This window comes from Dromiciops gliroides, chromosome 6, assembly GCF_019393635.1.
Source record: "Dromiciops gliroides isolate mDroGli1 chromosome 6, mDroGli1.pri, whole genome shotgun sequence".
Lineage (NCBI taxonomy): Eukaryota > Metazoa > Chordata > Mammalia > Microbiotheria > Microbiotheriidae > Dromiciops > Dromiciops gliroides.
The window spans coordinates 165,685,401-165,705,656 of NC_057866.1; the positions used below are offsets into that span (position 1 = coordinate 165,685,401).

At 38.8% G+C, this 20,256-nt stretch overlaps 1 protein-coding gene across 1 annotated transcript in view; it reads right to left on the minus strand.

Moving 5' to 3' along the window:
- The window catches only part of SH3D19 (SH3 domain containing 19), a 239,087-nt gene that overhangs the window by 26,855 nt on the left and 191,976 nt on the right, over positions 1 to 20,256 (minus strand). Inside the window, exons 9-14 of the mRNA XM_043973453.1 lie at positions 19,414 to 19,526; positions 15,500 to 15,558; positions 13,062 to 13,326; positions 9,156 to 9,224; positions 8,840 to 8,980; positions 1,638 to 1,710 (exon numbers count right to left, since the gene is read on the minus strand). Of these exons, the coding sequence (XP_043829388.1) occupies positions 1,638 to 1,710; positions 8,840 to 8,980; positions 9,156 to 9,224; positions 13,062 to 13,326; positions 15,500 to 15,558; positions 19,414 to 19,526 (720 nt within the window). The remainder of the gene's footprint in view (positions 1 to 1,637; positions 1,711 to 8,839; positions 8,981 to 9,155; positions 9,225 to 13,061; positions 13,327 to 15,499; positions 15,559 to 19,413; positions 19,527 to 20,256) is intronic.

Consider the following 20,256-nt stretch of genomic DNA (forward strand, 5'->3'; position numbering starts at 1 on the left):
GCAGATAATCAGGAGCTTATTGTATCTGTAAATTACAGTGTGGCAGCATTCAAATTTTTTTTTTTTTTGGTGATAGCATTAGATTTTTTTTTTTTTTAAGTGAGGCAATTGGGGTTTAGTGATTTGCCCAGGGTCACACAGCTAGTAAATGTTAAGTGTCTGAGGCCGGATTTGAACTCAAGTACTCCTGACTCCAGGGCCGATGCTCTATCCACTGCGCCACCTAGCTGCCCCGACAGCATTAGATTTTTAAAGCACTGACAAAAATTTCCAAAATCTTCCTTTAAAATCCTTTGGACTTTGATCTTATAGAAGACTCTGAAGGGATATAGCTATACAAAAATATATCTATACAAAAATCCTCAACTTTTTTAGCCATCAGGTTTTCATTTATTAAAATTTGGCATGGCTCTGGACCTCTGATTTAATTGTTACAGGAAACTCCCTCAAATAGTGTAGATCAGCGACTGTTTTGCAAATTACAGTATTAGTGAGTTGTCTAGCTCATTGAGAGTTTAGTGGCTTGTCCAGGATGATACAATCACTATTTGAGAGAGTTGGGACTTGAACCCTTGACTTTGATGTTGGCTTCCAATCCATTATGCCACACTGCTTCTCTAACAACAACCAACACCACCACCGAACATTTCTGTAGTGCTTTAAGGTTTGCAAAGTACTTATTACTCATCTTATTTGAGCCTTAAAACAATCCTCGGTGGTAGGTACTATATCTATTATACTATTGCCTTTTGTGATTGAAGAAACAGGTTCAGAGGTGTATGATACTAGCCAGACTGTGAGAGCATGACTTCTGACCCTACAGTTAATGTAAGCTACCTTGAGTAAATGTGAATAGCAAAAGACGTCCAACTATGTCATGGGAAAACTTGTATGTGACCCTGGACGATCTTTGACACTGCCTTCTTTGTTCTGTTTCAATATAATATCTGTCGGGGACTAAGCTGGGTGCAGGGATCCACCATGTTGTTCTGTTTCTGCCCAGGACTGGCTACCCAGGTCTCTCCCTGCCACCCTCCACCATTAACCTATTAAATCTACACATACAACACACGCTGTTGTGGACTGCCTTTCTTTCTTCAGCATTTCAGTATTCCCTTGGAGAATTTGTCACCCTATAGATGGCATAATCAATGCAGAACAGATCTTGCATCTTTAGCATCTCTATGGCCTTTTGGCTATAATTTCAAATTGCTTTCCAGAATGGTTGGATACTGATCGAACTCTACCAACAGTGGATTAGTGTCCCAGTTTCAAGGAATGTCTTGCCTCTTTTGTATCCCTAGACTTTAGCACAATACCTGGCACAGAGGAGACACTTAATATTGAAGCACTGGCCCTCGATTCAGGAGGACCCGAGTTCAAATCCGGCCTCAGATACTTGACACTTACTAGCTGTGTGACCCTGGGCAAGTCATTTAACCCTCACTGCCCCGTGCAAAAAATTAAATTAAATAACAATAACTAATAAGTTCTAGAGAAGCAGAGAGAGGCTAAGTGACATGTCTTGGATCCCACAGCAGGTAAATGTCAGAAGCAAGACTTGAAACATTATCTTCCTGACTCCAAGCCTAGCACTCTATATACTAAACCATATTGCCTCTGGCTTTTGTTCTTACCTGCTGGAAAATCATGTAGCACAAGTGCATGAGGGACATTACTATCGACAGACTTCTGCATGTTGGTTGTATCCTTGCAAGGGAAAAAAACAATGGAATCATAAATGCAGTTACCATTTATTATTTACTTTGAGACATATTTTTCTCTTTGCTCCAGTTCTATTGACACACTTATTATCAGTACAATACAAGCCATCCAGCTGACTGAAACAAGGGAATCATTTTCAGGTTAGGAAGGAATGTCCTTGCCAAAGGGGGTCACTGACTCTCAATGATTAGAACATTCACCTTTGGGAGTTTTAGTTGAGAAAGGCACAAGGGGAATTTGAGATATCTGAAAGATAGAGTGAGAGAAGGGGGAAGGAGGAAGAAAGAGAGGAGAAAGGGGGGGGTGGAGAAAGATGAAGGGGGAGAGGGAGAGAGAGAGAGAGAGAGAAAGAGAGATCATTTAATCTCATCTTCTGCAGTCCTTATTCCTTCTCACAATGGTGTATTTGGCTCTCTTTCTATTTCAAACTTGTAATTAGGGCTTAAATTGGGAATGATCTTGCAGGCTTCAGACCTGGGCCCTTCATTTGGTAGGAATAATAGTGAGAATTTCTGAGAATTCCACTCAACTTCCATGATAAGGAAAGAAGCCCATGATTTGCCACTAACTCACAACAAACATAACCATCAATTCCAGTTAATTTGTTATGGGTTAATTCAATACTGTTTCTGATTAGGAGCAAATGCTGTGCCCCAGCTGTCTGGCTTGGGCTTTCCTACATAACTGAGATGGTTAAGTCAATGCCAAGGCTTATAGGGGAAAAGGAAATAGCACCAAGGTCCTTTCAGGAACTAATTGGTTGATTTCAAGCAAGAATATTGAGGGAAACCAAAACCCTCACTGCTTATCAGCAGGGGGGTAAAAAAAAGTCAGACTTGGAAACAAAACCTATTTCTTTAGACCACTGATAACTGTCTATTATCATCATCACCATCACCATCACCAAAAATTGATTAAAGTCTTCCACTGAGAGTGAAAACAATGGCAAAACTGTGAGTAAGCGATGTTGAATCAAAGGATTTAGAACTGGAAGAAACATTAGAAATAATCTGGTTCCATTTCCACCCCCGTTTTATTAGAAGAGGAAGTGAAAACCCAGAGAGGGGAAGCTACTTGTCCAAAGTCACACAGCCAGTAATTAGCAGAACGAGGATTCAAATTGAGGTCCTCTAACTCCGAATCCAGGGCATTTTCTAGTATACCGCATGATCTCTCATTGATTTATGGTGTCCTCCCCAGTGCACCTCCCCTCTCACCGTTCCATGCCCCGCTCCCTGTTTACTGGGTAGCCTACCTTACTTCCACCTGCCAAGGAGAAATCTATTGCTTTCACGTGCTCTCTCAACGGGAAGCCCCTTCACTTAGATCTGCCATTCTTTCTTTTTTTTTTTTAAGAATTTTATTTTTTCCAAATTACATGTAAAAACTAATTTTAACATCAATTTTTTAAAACTTTGTGTTCCAACTTTTCTTCCTCCCTCCCCATCCCCCACCCCCAAGAACTCAAGCAATTCAATATAAGTTATACATGAGTAGTCATGCCAAACATCTCCACATTAGCCAGGTTGTGAGAGAAAAAAGACAAAAAAACAAACAAACCACCCCCACCCAAAAACCCAACAACCTTCAGATTAAGGAACTATCAAAAAAATTATGTTTCAATTTGTTTTCAGATACCATCAGTTCTTTCTCTGTAGATGGATTGCAATTTTCATAAGTCCTTCAGGGTTATCTTGGATCATTGCCTTGCTGAAAATAACCAAGTCATTCTCAGCAGATCATCTTACACTATTGCTGTTCTTTTGTATACAGTACATTTCATTCTGCATCAGTTCATGTAGGTCTTTCCAGGTTTTTCTGATAGCATCCTGCTCATCATTTTTTTGGTTTCTGATAAAGTAACTAACAAAAAAAATTATGTTTCAATCTGTATTCAAATACCATCAGTTCTCTCTCTGTAGATGGATAGCATTTTTCATAAGACCTTTGGGGTTGTCTTGGATCACTGCTAGATCTGCCATTCTAGGGAATACCTCATACCCTCAATTTTTTTGTTTCTCCTTTACCACCCAAGAAAATACAACTTATATATCTTATGTCTGTGACAAATGGAAATCCCAAGGGACAGAATTTATAGGTTATTAATAATCAACTTATTAATTAAGCTAGCTAGGGGGCAGCTAGGTAGTACTGTGCATAAAGCACCAGGCCTGGATTCAGGAGGACCTGAGTTCAAATCAGGTCTTAGACACTTGACACTAGCTGTGTGACCTTGGGCAAGTCACTTAACCCGCATTGCCCAACCAAAAAACAAAACAAACAAAAAAATTAAAGGGGCAGCTAGGTGGCACAGTGGATAAAGCACTGGCCCTAGATTCAGGAGGACCTGAGTTCAAATCCAGTCTCAGACACTTGATACTTACTAGCTGTGTGATCCTAGGCAAGTCACTTAACCCTCACTGCCCTGCAAAAAAAAAAAAAAGGAAAAAAAAAGAAGGCAGCTAGGTGGTGCAGTGGATAGAGCACTGGCCCTGGATTCAGGAGTACCTGAGTTCAAATCCGGCCTCAGATACTTAACACTTACTAGCTGTGTGACCCTGGGCAAGTCACTTAACCCCAACTGCCTCACTAAAAAAAAAAATAATAAAAATTTAAAAACATTTAAAAGTTAGCATTGCATTCTGGTGGGAACTTTCAGTGCCTAATTATAACAGAGAGGGGTGTGAGAATTTAGGGTAGCAAGGTACAATATGAGTATTTTAGGGCAGTGAGATCTTTTAATGCCCTTAAAAATCACACCATATAGTTGTCCTACTCTGCCTGCGAATAAAGCTGGCTAGCTCTGTCTTTGATGGAGAAGAGCAGGACAGGGATGTAGGTAGGGAGTGATATTTCCCGAAGGGATCAGAACAGCTCAAGTCATCACAAGTCTTAAGGACACAGACTCTTGGTGCTATAAAAACAGCCAAAATACTGTAAAAGTCTTTCTAAAATAGCTGTATGTACTAATTACCATTCTGGAATGGTGATGCCTCTCTTATCTGGGGATCAGGCTCGGTGAACTTCAACCATCTGGAACACAGTTCAGAACCCAGAAAAGTAGCCTATGAGTGCTACTGAGACCCCTATCCAGCACGTGCTGACTTGTGCAAAATTAGAACACTGACCAATCCATAGCTATTCCTGGGTTATAAGAAAGCAATAGATTAAAATTTGGGGGGTGGGGCTGCTAGAAACTATCACCATTAAGAAGTGAAATCTAATGACTTAACTATTCTCAACAATACAATGATCCAAGACAATCCCAAAGGACTACTGATGAAACATACTATCCACCTCCAAAGAAAGAAATGATATTGATGGAACACAGACTGAAGCATGCTATTTTTCACTTTCTTTCAATTTTTTCTTTTATTCCAGTTTTCATATTTAAAATGACTAATATGGCAATGTTTTACATAATCATCCATGTATAACCCATATCTGATTGCTTACCACCTCAGGGAGGGAAGGAGGGATAAAAATTGGAATCCAACACTATAAATGAAAATGTTTATTACTAAAAAAAAGGGGGAGGGAATCTAAGGGAGGAAGTAGGAAGACTATCAGGAAAAAGGAAGTGAGGCACAGTGGAAAGATCCCCTACATTTGGAGGCAGAGGACTTGGTTTCCAATCTTCACTTTGCCATTTACTGATTGTATGACCCTGGGCAAGTCAAGTTCCATCCCATGGCTTCATTTTCCTTATCTGTAAAATGAAGAAGCTAAATTACATGATTTCTAACATCTCTTGTAGCTCTAAATCTGATGAGACAAAAGGAAAACAGAGCCCCAAAGTCTTGGACAAACAGTCCTTAAAAACCCTCCTAAACAGCACAGGCACTTAAATTGGGAGAGCTTCTATCAGCTAGAAAATCCCTTTATGTAGAAGACCAAGTTGCCTGAGGATGCTGGATGAATGTGGTTACTGTGTACCATCGCCCCCACTTTTTTTTTTTTTTTGCTGGGCAATGGGGGTTAAGTGACTTGCCCAGGGTCACACAGCTAGTAAATGTCAAGTGTCTGAGGCTGGATTTGAACCCAGGTCCTCCTGAATTCAGGGCCGGTGCTTTACCACTTCGCCATCTAGCTGCCCCATCGCCCCCACTTTTACAGTCATCTCTGCACACCACCACAGCTTGAGAAGTAATCGTGTCTACAGTGCAAGACAAGTCAGGTAAAATTGAAGTTAGATAAAATTTGGAAGGTTGTTAAAAAAAAATCCTCCATTTCTCTTTTGATGTTTCTAGCTCATTTTTTTTTTCCTCATAAAATACAGCTTTTGGTGGTATCATTTCCACTGTTATACTCATTTGTGCTCTGAGAGCAGAACAACAGATGTTATGACCAAATGATCGTATGTCAAAACACAGAAGTGACAGGACCAGAGATAAATTTCCTCCATTTTCAATGAATGCAGGAGCTTCTCTGTCTTCCAGCAGTAATCTGCTTCAAAACTGCACCTTGTTTTCAAGATTCATTCCTCTGAAGAAACCTATTCAGTAAGCATTTATCAAGTAACCACTACATGCCCAGCACTCGGAGCTATATGCCCATGAAACGAGAATGAAAGGCAACCGATTTTACCTGTGTTTGGTTTTCTGAGGCTGCTTTGACTTTTTAAAAAGATTGACATTATTTATTTTTCTTTGAGTGAGGGTCCAGAGGTTTCACTGCTATAGGAGCTCCCAGTGTGGATATTTCCTTCACTAGTTCAGATCAACGGGGCAGCTAGGTGGTGCAGTAGATAAAGCACCAGCCATGGATTCAGGAGGACCTGAGATCAAATCTGACCTCAGACACTTGACACTTACTAGCTATATGACCCTGGGCAAGTCACTTAACTCTTACTGCCCTGAAAAAAAAAAAAAGAAAATATCTATAATAAGAAAGGTACTGCGCTAGAGACTGGAGTACAAAGACAGGACTGACTTAGTTCCTGCCCTCAAGCAAGTTCTATGAGAGCAGACCTAGGGAAACATGCCAGCCAGCATTAAAGAGCCAAAGCTGCTTTTCAGTTTTCTCTGAATGCTTCGCATATTCCAAGGGGACTAAGTATTTAAACCTCTGTGAAAAAATGCATGTTGGGATATCTTAGCATTGTTTCCAGAGTAAAAAGAAATTAAACATTACTGCTTTCAGATGAGACTATTTTGTCACTAACCATGTCCCCTGTAATTGAAACGGTTAGTTTAGATTTGTTTGGATCCTCCCTCTCAGTTGGAATGGATATTTATTTAATTAGCAAGCTTATAAAACAGCTTCTTAACTAGACATTTGGTAGACATCTCAAGGATATTTGTGCTGCTTACAAATGGTCTTCAATACTATGGACGCTATTCTCTGGGGTTCCCTGATTTGTCAGGTACCAACTAGGATTGGCTGCTTTGGGGGTGGGACTCAATCACATTATTTCAGGAGCTAAAATCATCGAGAATACAGCCATTCAAAGTTTTAATCTCTGAAGTGAAGAAAGTGAATTTGGCTCTTTCCATCATCTGTTTTGATGGCCATCAAATTGCTGTCATTTTGCTAAGCATGTTTGCATTATTTAGAAAAGGCAATTTTTACAACTGCAAATTAATGACTCAATTTCGGGGTTGCTGTAAGTCACTGTGATATGAAACATGTCTAGTATAAACCGCAGTCAGTCTATTGTAAGGGGCTAAAATTCTAGCCAGTCTGTCTAAAATATCTAATGAGTGGTCGCCAATAAATTATAAGCTTTAGCAAGAGTTAGACTTTTAAGCATTTATTAAGGAGAATAAGAATTTGGTAAAGAGAGAGAGAAAGGCCTAGATTCATCTTTTAAAGGGAGTGTGCATTTCTAGCTCCACTCTCCACCAGAGTCCTGACTAAAGAAGAGTGAGAAGGGTGAAAAAAGGGAGTGAAGAGTGAGGGAGAGGATAGTCAGAAGTAAAACACTTCTGAGGGTAAAAAGAAGAGAGTAAATGTCATGAGAAGGGAGTGGGATGGAGGGAAAGTTATGATGATTGATTATAATGGCAAAACGTATGGTCCTACTTTGCTGGGCTTTTATGAAGAAAACTCTGTCAAGCTTAAGGTACTACATACAGGTTATGATAGAAAAACCTGGAAAGACCTACATGAACTGAAGCAGAGTGAAATGTACTGTATATAAATTAACAGCAATAGTGGGGGATGATCTGCTGGGAAGAATGTGGTTATTTTCAGCAAGGCAATGATGCAATATAACCCTGAAGGACTTAAGAAGATTGCAGCCCATCTGCAGAGAAAGAACTGATAGTATCTGAAAATAGATGGAAACACATTAAAAAAATTTTTTTTCTTTTCCTCTTTGACAATTTCTTAATCTGAAGTTTTGGGGTTTTTTGACTGTTTCCTCTTACAACTAGCTAATATGGGAATTTTTTCATGACTACTCATGTATAACTTATTTTGAATTGCTTGAGTTCTTGTGGGTGGGGGGTGCGAATGGAGGGGCAAGGGAAGAGAAGTTGGAATACAAAGTTTTTAAAAAATTGATGTTAAAATTTTGTTTTTACATATATTTTGGAAAATAAAATTCTATTCAATAAATAAATAAATTAAAATTAAATTAAATTAAAAAGAGAGTGAGAGTGCCAGCCTCACCCCCTCTTCCTCCCACAAGCAAACTTCACTTCCTAATGCCAAAGAAAAGACACGTCTTGTCCTCAGGCGCCTTCTCCTCATGGCGGAGCTTTCCTACAATAAGTCTCTAGCAGGTGGCGTCATTCCAATTGCTACACTATACAACCAAGGTGATGGGGATGGCTACTGCAAGCCTCCTCTAAGTGATTTATTGTTTTTTGTTTTTGTGGTGCAATGAGGGTTAAGTGACTTGCCCAGGGTCACACAGCTAGTAAGTGTCAAGTGTCTGAGGCTAGATTTGAACTCAGGTCCTCCGGAATCCAGGGCCAGTGTTTTATTCACTGCACCACCTAGCTGCCTCTAAATGATTTAATCTTAAAACGGAATAAAATGCTAGTATAATTTATTCTTCTATTATATAAATGTGCTAATAAAAGTGGAAGCTAAGACATAACTAATAGTTCCATCAAATTTAACTGCCACGTGTAATGTACAGTGTTGTACCAAATTAATTTCTTACTTTTGATTTGCTTTTAGGATGCTCATCAAGTGGAGTGATAATCTTCATCTGTGAAAGGTGAACCCTGCCCATTTCCTCTCCCTTTTGGCACTGCAAGTAACTGTCTTCAGTCTGATTCAGTAGGACCCACACCTCTCCCTGCTGTAAGGTATCACACAATCTCAGATGCAATTATTAGTAAATAAAACATTATTACTTTCCCTCTTGCCAAAATTGTAATCTGCAGAGCTTAAAGCATTTAATAACATGTAATACCAGTGATAGAAGCTGGTGAATTTTCTGCATTAATTGGTAAAGTGTAAGAACATCACTGTACCTGACAAGAGAGCTCTCCGGGGTTTCGAGAGACGGCGTCTTCATTGGCAACTCCATGAGGCACAGGCAGCTTAAAACAGAAGCCAATAAAAGGATTACTCAATGATCCAAGTTCCATATGAACTGAAGGATCTTAGGATTCTTTGTGTATATTCAAAATACAGTTTACTCTAGATGGATTCTTGCTTTGGCTTCCTTGTTACAGTGAATACTTGGCTTTTTGGGAATGACTCATGTGAGATAATTTGCAAGTATCAGATCCTCTCTGCTTAGAGTTGAGCCTCTTCTCCTGGCTCAGGAGAGACAGGACTTCCCACAGAAAGAGTCACTGAATGAACAGCAGGACAAATGTCCTTCTAAGGAGCCTGATGGAGTTATCTGGGATACGGTGATACCAATGGAACACTAGAAGAGGCCAGATGATGTGGTCCTCTCTTCTCCTAGGCTTCTCACCACAGCCAGGGACTGTGTCTTTTTCATTTTTGCATTGTCTTCAGTGCCTAGCACATGGTTAAGCATATGGAAGGAGGTACTTATAGGTTTTTTTTCTATGGATACAGAGCTAATACATAAAGCTCTTAGGGATATGAGGATGATTTTCCAGTCCTGTAATGACTGAACCTGTATAAATGATGAGAAGTTTTCAATAACCAGTCAAACATAAACTCCTTAAAGGGAGGGCATATTTTCAATTTTTGTCTTTGTATTTCTAATACTAGCAAAAAGCCTTTGTATGAAGTAAGTGCTTAATAAATGTTTATTGGAATGAATCGACTTGAACTGGAGAATTTCATGTACAGAGTAGAACCAATGGAATACATTGGGAATTCTGAGAATAAAAGAATTCAATCTAAACTCACTTTCAGAATGACTCTCCCCACCCCCAGAGTTGTCCAAAATTCTGGACTGTTTCTACTTGAAGCCCTCTCTGATACAATGGATGCTCTCTTGTCTCCTGACCTACTGCCTTAAGCCATGTTCTCTTGATTCTGATCCTTCCTGATGTCAAACAACTATTTTTAATTATCTGTCCTCTATTACTACCCAGGCTGCTCTCTACCTGTCCTGATCTGTGCCTAGCCTGGTTTGAAATGCTCCCTCTTCCAACTCCTTGCTTTGGCCATGGTCTGGCCAAATAATCCAGTTACCTGGCTTAATATGTTTAAATTAAGTGGCAACAGTAGTTAATTAGAGAACTTCAGATGTCACTTGTTGGAATCTCAGGAAGAGATTCTCAGGACAAGCTAATTATAAACCAGAGGAAACCCATAAAGAAACTCAGGAAATAGCACAATGGGTACAAAAGACATGGGCGTGGCATTGTCACAATTTTGGGTCTGGTGAAATGATATCCAAACACATAGTTATTTTCAGTGTAAGTGGGAAAACTGGGTCAGTTTCCCTTCATCAGGATCCCCTTATTTGGCTTAGATGTCTACTTAGGTTCCTGGGTAAAATAATCCCATAATTCTAACATTAGTGGCTGATAATAGTGATAGGGCATCAGTGATTAGGAAAATGTACACAAATACACGCACAATTTAGAAAGATTAAAAAAAATCTGGACATGATTTCACCAGCAGAGAGAATTGCCTCCATTGATATAGATCAGCAAGTCTTGAACTTTTAGTTTGAATTTTGGTATCCTGAGGAATTAAGGGACTTGCACACATAGCTAGTATGTGTCAAACTTGAACCTAGGTCTTACTGACTCCAAAGCTAATCCCCCAACCACTATACTATGGAGAGCATTAGTAACTGCTAATGAATAGGATAATGAAACATGTCACTGTAAAAATAGCAACATTTTGTACTTATAAAATTCTTTTAATTATCCAAAATACAGAATTAATATTATAAATGAATCCTTTCTCTATTTTGGTAAATGCGTTATGGGTTTGGTAACAATAACAGTCCATATTTTTCTGGGACTGTCCTTTGTAAAAGTAATCTCCTTTGTCAGATAACGCCCCAATTTTTGGTTCTGAAGATATGGTCACTTTAGTTATGGCCCATGCCTTACAATGACAGTTCCTTTGGATAAGACAAGGGTTCTTCCAGCTTAGATCAGGTACAAAGGCTAGAAAAAGTAGGAACGTTATGACAAGCAAAAAGCATTACATTCACTAAAAAAAAAACCTACCTAGCTGAAAAATCATGCACTGATAAGCACAACAATTAAATCTACTACCAGTTTTGGACAGATAGCAAGGATGATAGAATGGAAAAATTATTATTATTTTGATAAGAAACATTTTTATTTAAAGTTCTAGTTCCAAATTTTATCCTTCCTTCCCTCTGCCCCCTCCCTGAGGCAGTAAGCAATCAGATATAGGTTATACAAGTGCAATTCTGTAAAACATTACCATGTTTGCCATTTTGTACAAGAAAACTCAAATAAAAGAAATAAAGTGAAAAACAGCATGTTTCAGTTCAATCCATATTAGTTCTTTCTTTGGAGGTGGATAGTATGTTTCATCATTAGTCTTTTGGGATTGGCTTGGATCATTGCACTGCTGAGAATAGTTAAGTCATTCACAATTCTTCATCGAACAATATTGCTGTCACTGTATGCAGTTTTCTCCTGGTTCTGTTCACTTCACTATATATCTGTTCCTATAAGTTTTTCCAGGCCTTTCTGAAATCATCCTGCTTGTCATTTCTTATAGCACAATAATATTCCATTATAATCCTATACCACAGCTTGTTTAGCCATTCCCCAATTGATGGGCATTCCTTTGATTTGGCAAGGATTACTTCTGCTTTTCTTCATATCCTCAGGGCTTATACACTATGTCTGACATAAAATAAGTGCTTAAATGGCAGGGATACTGAGGCAAAGTTCAGCTTATTAACAGGAACAAAACCTCAGATTCTAAAATGTGTTAAATGATGAAAACACTGAAATTAAATAGACCATTAATATGAGACTTTTGGTGGGGCAGAAAAAAAAGAAGTGCAAGATCATTTTTCTTTCTTCTTAATGAGAAAATGCTTTCAACTGAGTCAGTTTAATTTCTTTTTTAAAGTTGTCAACTTTACCTCAGAATTCACTTAGAGCCACATCCAGAAAGAACTAGTCTGAATGCAGATGGAAGCATACTTACTATTTTCACTTGTTTTTTTTCTCTCATGGTTTTTTCCTTTTGTTCTGATTTTTCTTTCACAACATGACTGATGTTGAAATATGTTTAAAATGATTGTACTATATAATCTATGGAGGGTGGCAGGGAGGAAGAAAAATTTGGAACTCAAAATCTTACAAAAATGAATGTTAGAAACTATATTTGCATGTTAATTGGGGAAAAGACTATTAAGTGGGGGGAAAAAAAGCCACCCATATGAGCTGCACATGGAGCCCAAGAATTTGTCCCCAGAAAGGACCCAGAAAGATGATTGTGAGAGAACACTGATGTCTTTTTTCTTATTAATAAAAAAATATAGGGCTTAAAAAAAAATTCACTTAGGGTTCACAAGTGATAACAGTCAACCACAGTCCTATACTACTATGGTCCTAGGGTTATAGATTTAGATGCAGAAGAATTTTTGAAGCTTCTTCTCTTCTAGTTTTACCTTCTTACTTTATAAATGATGAAATTGAGGCCCGGAGAGCTTATGGAGGGAAGATTACTTCCACAATCTACTGGGTAAGATTACTCATTGTTTCTGTCTGATCATGAGTAACAGCCCTTTTGTGGTCACCTTCTCCTCAGCTTTCCTCCTCTATGTTTCTAATTAGAGCTAAACCCCGATCTAAAACATGTCACCTATTACCTAAGGAACGGAAGAGCAATCCTAGAATTGCTCAGCCTATTTTCCTAAGAAATATTGTACCCTGCATTTGTTTCTGAGAAAATTCCTTAACTAAGTGAATTCCAATCTAAAGGAGGAGGTACGAGTAATTTACCATGTATTTCCTGTAGAGGGGGTGGCCTGGTTTGGGTCGAGGAGGCAACACTGGTTCTTGTTTCCGTATGATTTGGCTCTTGGCCCTTGTGAGTCCCATTGCTAAGGCACTTTGCTTATTCTGGAGATCCACCTCTGATGAAGAGCGACAAAAAGCTTGTTTCTGTGATGATGCCTTGGATCCAGAGAGCTTGGGGGGAGGTGGCCTCTCAGGGGCCCCCTTTGGTGGACGAGGTCGAGCTGGAATGACTTTTCCATCTATGGGTCTGAACATCAAAAGTAAGAATCAGTTTTTCTTCCATCCCCAAAGGACCCGATAGAGAAAGGCAGTGACCAGGCCACTGGCATCCAGTGCGAGAAGCTTGGTACAGTCCCCCTGTGCCACAGGAGCAGAACTCAACTTTTAAAAATGGGCAGAAACCAAAAAAAGCAAGAAAGCAAGCAAGCAAGAAAGAAAGCTCTCACCAAAGAAAGCTACTATGGCAACAGGGAAGATCAAAACCCAAACTCAGAGAGGACAACAATATCAAAATGTCTCCACGCAAAGAGATCATAAAGAATCAGCTTTTGATCTCTGTTAGATTTCTGAACTTTTTTTCACAAGCCACACACATATGTACTCACACATACCCACAAAGTCGCTGCACTTGAAGCACTCTGAGACATGCAGGATACACAACTTTTGTGCAAACGAAGGCAACATTAAACATTACTGTATTAGAGCAATGCCACAATGTTCCAGCTTCCTCTTATCTGGCACTAGAGATTTATTAGTTCAAGACAAACTAGCATTTACTATCATGAGCTCTCTAAGGCTTCATTTGCTCTTAAACACACCAAGACTATTTTAGGAAACTAAGCATTTTCTCCCAAAGTCCAAGATGGAAAAATCTATAATATGATATAAGGCATCTGTGCTAGAGTTTAGAATAAGTGTTTTGTTTTTTACATTGTAAGAGTTGTCATTAAATCCCTAATTTAGATTAATTAAAAACAAGATGGTTCTAGAAACTGAACATGGATGATCCTATTAGTATGAAAGGCTTTCCTTAGCTTTTTTAATAGAAATGAGATCTTGCATAATCACTTTTTTATTATTGTGGCATTTACTATTTCAACATTTTTGATACCACAGATGATCTTTAACAGGCTTATCTTCCATTCAACCTTCCTGAGACATTGTTGGAAAGATGATCAGTGAGAAGGTCTCCCATTATAACTACTCAAGAGCTTGTTTGTCCTTTATTTCAGTTAAGAAATTCCAAGACTCAAATTGTAAAAAGAAATGAGTTTCCAAATAACTCTATAATAAGATTGGAGACCAAAGTTCATTGAAAAGAAGATATTTATCAACTTTTGAGCTGAATCAGCCTTTGATGATCCAACCATTTTGGCAAATAATTGGGAACTATACTCCCAAAGTCACTAAACTGTTTATACCCTTTAACCCAGCAGTACTATGGCTACTAATCACATACCCCAAAGAGGTCAAAGAGAGAGTGAAAGGACCCATATGTACAAAAATATTGATAGCAATACTTTTTTTTGTAGCAAAGAACTGGAAATAAAGTAGGTAGCCATCTACGGGTCTCCACTGGGGAATGGCTAAACAAATTGTGTGGTATATGGACTAATATTATGCTATAAGAATCATGAATATGAATGATTCCTAGAAACTTGGGAACATTTGTACGAACTGATTTGGAGAGAAATGAGAAGAACCAGGAGAAAAAATAGGCACGATAAACACAATAACGTAAAGGGAAACAAGTGTGAAAGACTTAAGAACCCAGGAGGCAGCTAGGTAGCACAGTGGATAGAGCACTGGCCCTGGATTCAGGAAGACTTGAGTTCAAATCCAGCCTCAGACACTTGACACTTACTAGCTGTGTGATCCTGGGCAAGTCACTTAACCCTCACTGCCCCACCAAAAAAAAAAAAAATTACTTTAAGAATTCTTATCAACTTAATGTCAGAAGAATGATGATGGAGCATGTTTTCTCTGCCTCTTGGCAAAGAAGTGGTGAACTAGAGACTTGGAGTAAGACACATGTTTTTAGACATGTCCAATGTACTGGTCTTTTTTTCCTGACTATGCTTATTTGCTATAAGGAAGAACTTGGTTGGGGAAGAGGAGGCTATGGTTAGTTATATAAATGAAAAAAAAGACAATTAATAAGACATTAAAAATGGAAGAAAGCAAAAAGATTTTCAGAAGGTTTCTTAAATGGGGTGCTACCTTACTCAGTTTAGCAGACTTAAAAAAACTAACTGTACATAACACAAGTTTCCGGTTTCATAAGCAATCTTTTTGGTTCTCCTTTACATAAGGAACTATTTCGTTTGTTGACGATTATAAAGTTCGTAATAAAAAGTAATTTTATTTTTTTAAGAAAGAGGCAGTCTTTGGGCAAGTAACCATTGGGTTCCTAGACTTACCTCGGGGGCAGCACAGGTCCTTTCGAAGAACTTCCTGTTTGAAGTGAGGGCTCAGAATCCTACAAGCATTAGAGAATGCATTTTAGGCATGTGTTATCACTGTTAGGGCATTTCTTGATTTAGAACATTAACTTCCATGAAGGGACAATTCTTGTCCAAACCTTTAGGATGGATCATATATAATGGTAAACACACCTGAGGTTTTAAAGTCTTTAACAATGTAGGAAAAGTTAAAATCATTACTCACTTGACCCATTTTCACTTAAATCATCTATATACTGCATTGGCTATGCTCCATGCCTAGAAATGCTCCCCCTCCCCACTTCCATCTTTTGGAATCTCTGATTTCCTTTTTTTTTTTTTTTTTTAAAGTGAGGCAATTGGGGTTAAGTGACTTGCCCAGGGTCACACAGCTAGTAAGTGTCAAGTGTCTGAGGCCGGATTTGAACTCAGGTACTGCTGACTCCAGGGCCGGTGCTCTATCCACTGCACCACCTAGCTGCCCCCTCTGATTTCCTTTTAAAAACTCAGCTCAAGTGCTACTTTCTACATGAATGAAAGAAAAAGCATTCACACTTATTATGTGCTAGACAATGGGCTAAGTGCTGGGGATACAAAATACAGCTAGCTCCCAATTAGTTCAAATAACGAATCTCCTGAAGTGGTTCTATCCCAATGGAAATTATTTACACTAATTGGGACCTAGCTCTACAAAAATCAGGATTGTTTCGGCACTCAACTGGCTAACATTCTAAACAGGGAAGATAACATATAGGAGAGTGATGGCTAGGGAAGAGTATTCTGGTCTTGGAAGTCACAGGATGGTAAGGGGAGTTCCAGAAATGGTGGCATTGATTTGATTACTGTTTCCAAAGCAAGAAGCTGAAATACAGGGGAAAGGAGCATGGGGATGGAAGGGAAAGAGATGTGTTGGCATAGCAGGAGGATGTTCAGAATACAGCATGGCCAGTCTGGGAACGGTCACCAATCAGTCACTGAAGCCTTTCCTAGTCCTCCAGGCTGTTGGTGTCCAGACTCCTCAAATTACCTTGAATTCATTTTTCATATATTTTGCCTGTATTTACATATCCACATGTAAGTACCCTGAAGGCAGGGAGTATTACACTTTTGTCTTCTTATCCCCAAGGCTTAGCACAATTTCTGACTTCTAGCAGGAGATTACTAAATGCTTGCTGATTGATTTGTACCTCAATTCCACCGCAGCCCTAAAGGTTTAAAAACTAAACTTGAAAGTTCCTTGAAACAGAGACCATGACATCTTTAGACCACAAAACTGACTACACTGTTATGCACCCTGTGGGGCTCTATAAAAAATACCAATGGATCATATCTGAACATCTAAGATGGTTAAATGACCATGAAACATGGTTGCTAGTGTGTTTTACTTTGGGGAGGCAGATATCTGCTCCCTATACATTAGGGCCCCCCAACCTCCAATGTCATTCACTGGATAACTTAAGAAGCTATGCCAAAATAGACTTTGTGGACCCAAAAGCACAAAGGACATAGGGAGGTGGACTGACAAAAAGCTTCCAGGGAGAAGAGAAGGGATGAAAGAAGGCACTTAAGTGAGAAATAGAATTAAAGGGGCAGAGAAGGTAGAAGAAAAGCTTGTTGGGTCAGGGCAAAGAGTGGGCTGAAAGGAAAGGAGTGGGAAGGGATGAATAATAAAGGAAGGATAGACTGCCTATATAAAGATGTGGTTGATATGGAAGACAAAAGATGGTATGGTTTTTGAGCAAACTGAAGTAGAGAGAAACTAGAGATGTAGAATCCAATAAAAAAGCTTCTCCAGAGGAAAAAGAGATTGTTAGACCAAAGGATGTAAATTGTATTAAGTTAACAGGCTTTCTGCACACATTAGCATAGAAGATATCCATTATCATAATTGTATTCCATGGAAAATATTTTTAAGTCTTTTATTGACTGGACTCTTATAGAATCTCAAAATTAGCCCTTTGTAGCTTTTCTTCATGTTTATCTTTTTTTTTTTCTTTTTCATGTTTATCTTACTTTGGATTGACTTTCTTAGAAATGTAGGCGTACAACAAAAACAAAGAAAAAAAGAAATGTAGGCCTAAAGTGGGGAAAAAATGAGCATCTGGATAAGCCGTAGCTCTGCATGTGAGGAGATCAAGTGAAGGGGTCATTCTTTGGATTCCCCAACCACCTCCACCCAATATGAACATGGAGAAACTTCTGAAAACCACTAAGAATTGAGAATACATTCTGCTTTTTCACTGATTTACTGAATCCCATTTCATTTCTCATTTCATGTTCAGTTTTCTGGGGCAATCAGGTAAGAAAGCATCCATTCCATCTTCAAGTAGATAAACTCCAAGTCACCATAAGGAAAAAGAATGCTGGTCCCTCAAAAAAGCTCAACTGCACTGTGTTTTTAAATACTGGGAACCTTTGTTACTGAATTCTTGGATTATTTCCCTTTTATCAACTTAAAAAATAAAGCAAAATTTACATCTGTGTTTTGAAGTTCCTATTGAAGACTGACATGATCCTTTTAAATATCAAACAGTGAATTCCCATTAGCCTCAATCATGTAAGCATGTCTCAATTTTTAAAATTTCCCTTTTAAAAAGTGAATTAAGACTGTCTTAAATCTTGGCTTCACTAATAGACTCAGTTAATGTAGTGAAGCAAACCAGCAGCTCATAAACTCTTTGATGTCCCAGAAATAATCCATGCCTTGTGAACACTCTTCTGGCCATTTCTGCCCTCGGATAAATACTGCTGTGAGATTTGAAAATCTCATTTAAAAATCTGGCCACTCAAAGACTATCAATGACCTAGCAGGAATATGTGGAAGCTCTCGCTTTCTCTTCTAAAAATTCAGGTGTGGGCTCTGAGTACAATTCTGAAACATTCTTCTCAATTAATTCAGGTTAGTTACAACCAATGCAATGAATCAGTAACCATCCCAGATGCGTGAGCTTGGACTAGCTTCTGTGCAAGCTACGAGGCATAAGGGAAAGAAAATTAACCTTGGAGTTGGGCAGATTAGAATCTCACTTCTGACATTTACCAGTTGTCTGGCTGAGGGGAAGTCATTTACCCGCTCTCAGCCTTGGTGTCCTTATCTATAACAGGGGGCTAATAGCACCTGTAAGTAACTATTTTGTTTTATATTTGGGTAAGAAATCGCTACATGAACCATATTCATTCCCCTCAAATCTCAAGTCAATGAATTAGAAAACTTAAATCAAAAGTCTCCCGACTGTCATGTGTATCAGCAGTAGTACTTGAAAACTCAATTTCATTAAGTCTGTACAGGCCAAACCTTGGTATAACGGATGTCAATGAGCAAGTCAAATTCCATTGTCACAGACACGTTTTGTTATGTTGTATATTAAATGAAATAAAATGTTCTTATTCTTTTTCTGAATAAGAAAAAGAAATAGAACAAGTTTGGCTCCAAAGGAGATAAATGAGAAGACATCTCCATCTCTATCACTTTGTGGAGGTAGAAGGGGCATGGGTATGAGATACATATATTTTTGTAGACTATTTGTGGGGATGTATTAATAAGTTTTACTTATTTCTTCTTTTTTTCTTTCTCTTTTCCTTAAAAATGTGACTTGTACGGAATGGATTCCTAGAAGGCAGGTGAGAGAGGGATCCTGGGGGAAATGCTAGTGATGTAAACAAACAAGACATCAATAAAATTTATTTTAAAAATGGGAAATGTTCATTGTAATTTTATTTACTCTAACAGGATTTGACTTTTGTTATAGCCTTCAAACACTTCACCCTTCTGCTAGCCTGAGGACAGTGTTGTTTGTGCCAGGGCTAACATAGCCAAGGTGTAAATCTAACAATAAACAAAGTATTCAGAATTAGGTCATACCTCAGCATTCACAACCACAAAGATTACCTACCAAGCATCTGGTTCTTTCAATGTTACTGACTTTTCCAGAAGTTGTACCAGAAGTGTTTCCAATAGGCTTTTCAGCAGGTAGAGGTGGTGGGGTCTGTGGGTCATCTTGCAACACTGGAAAAAGATCAATATTTTATTTTGGGTTTTTGTTTGTTTGTTGTTGGTTTTTTTGCGGGGCAGTGGGGGTTATGTGACTTGCCCAGGGTCACAAAGCTGGTTAGTGTCAAGTATCTGAGGCTGGATTTGAACTTGGGTCCTTCTGACTCCAGGTCCGGTGCTCTATCCACTGCGCCACCTAGCTATCCCCCCACACCCCATATTTTATTTCATCAAAATGATTCTAGGTCTTTGTAAGATTCAAAAAGGATGTGAATACTATTACAGGGCTTTTGCCTGAGAAAATGGCTATCCTAAGAAGATACACAAAGTCTAAGCTTGGGCAGGTAGGAGGGAAAGGCATGTTAAGTTCAAGTCAATAAGTATATAAAAAGCACCTGCTACACACAAAACTTATAATGCTAGGTCCTGAGGATACAATGATAAAAACTAGATAGTCCCTCACTTCAAGAAGCTTACAATGTGGGGCAGCTAGGTGGCGCAGTGGATAGAGCACCAGCCCTGGAGTCAGGAGTACCTGAGTTCAAATCTGGCCTCAGACACTTAACACTTACTAGCTGTGTGACCCTGGGCAAGTCACAACCCCAATTGCCTCACTTAAAAAAAAAAGAAAAAAGAAGCTTACAATGTGATGAGGATGGGGGTGGGAGGTAAGAAGATAATTAAACATAAAATATGTCAAAAGTATACTCTCTACGACAATTAACATTCAAGAACACTACATTGA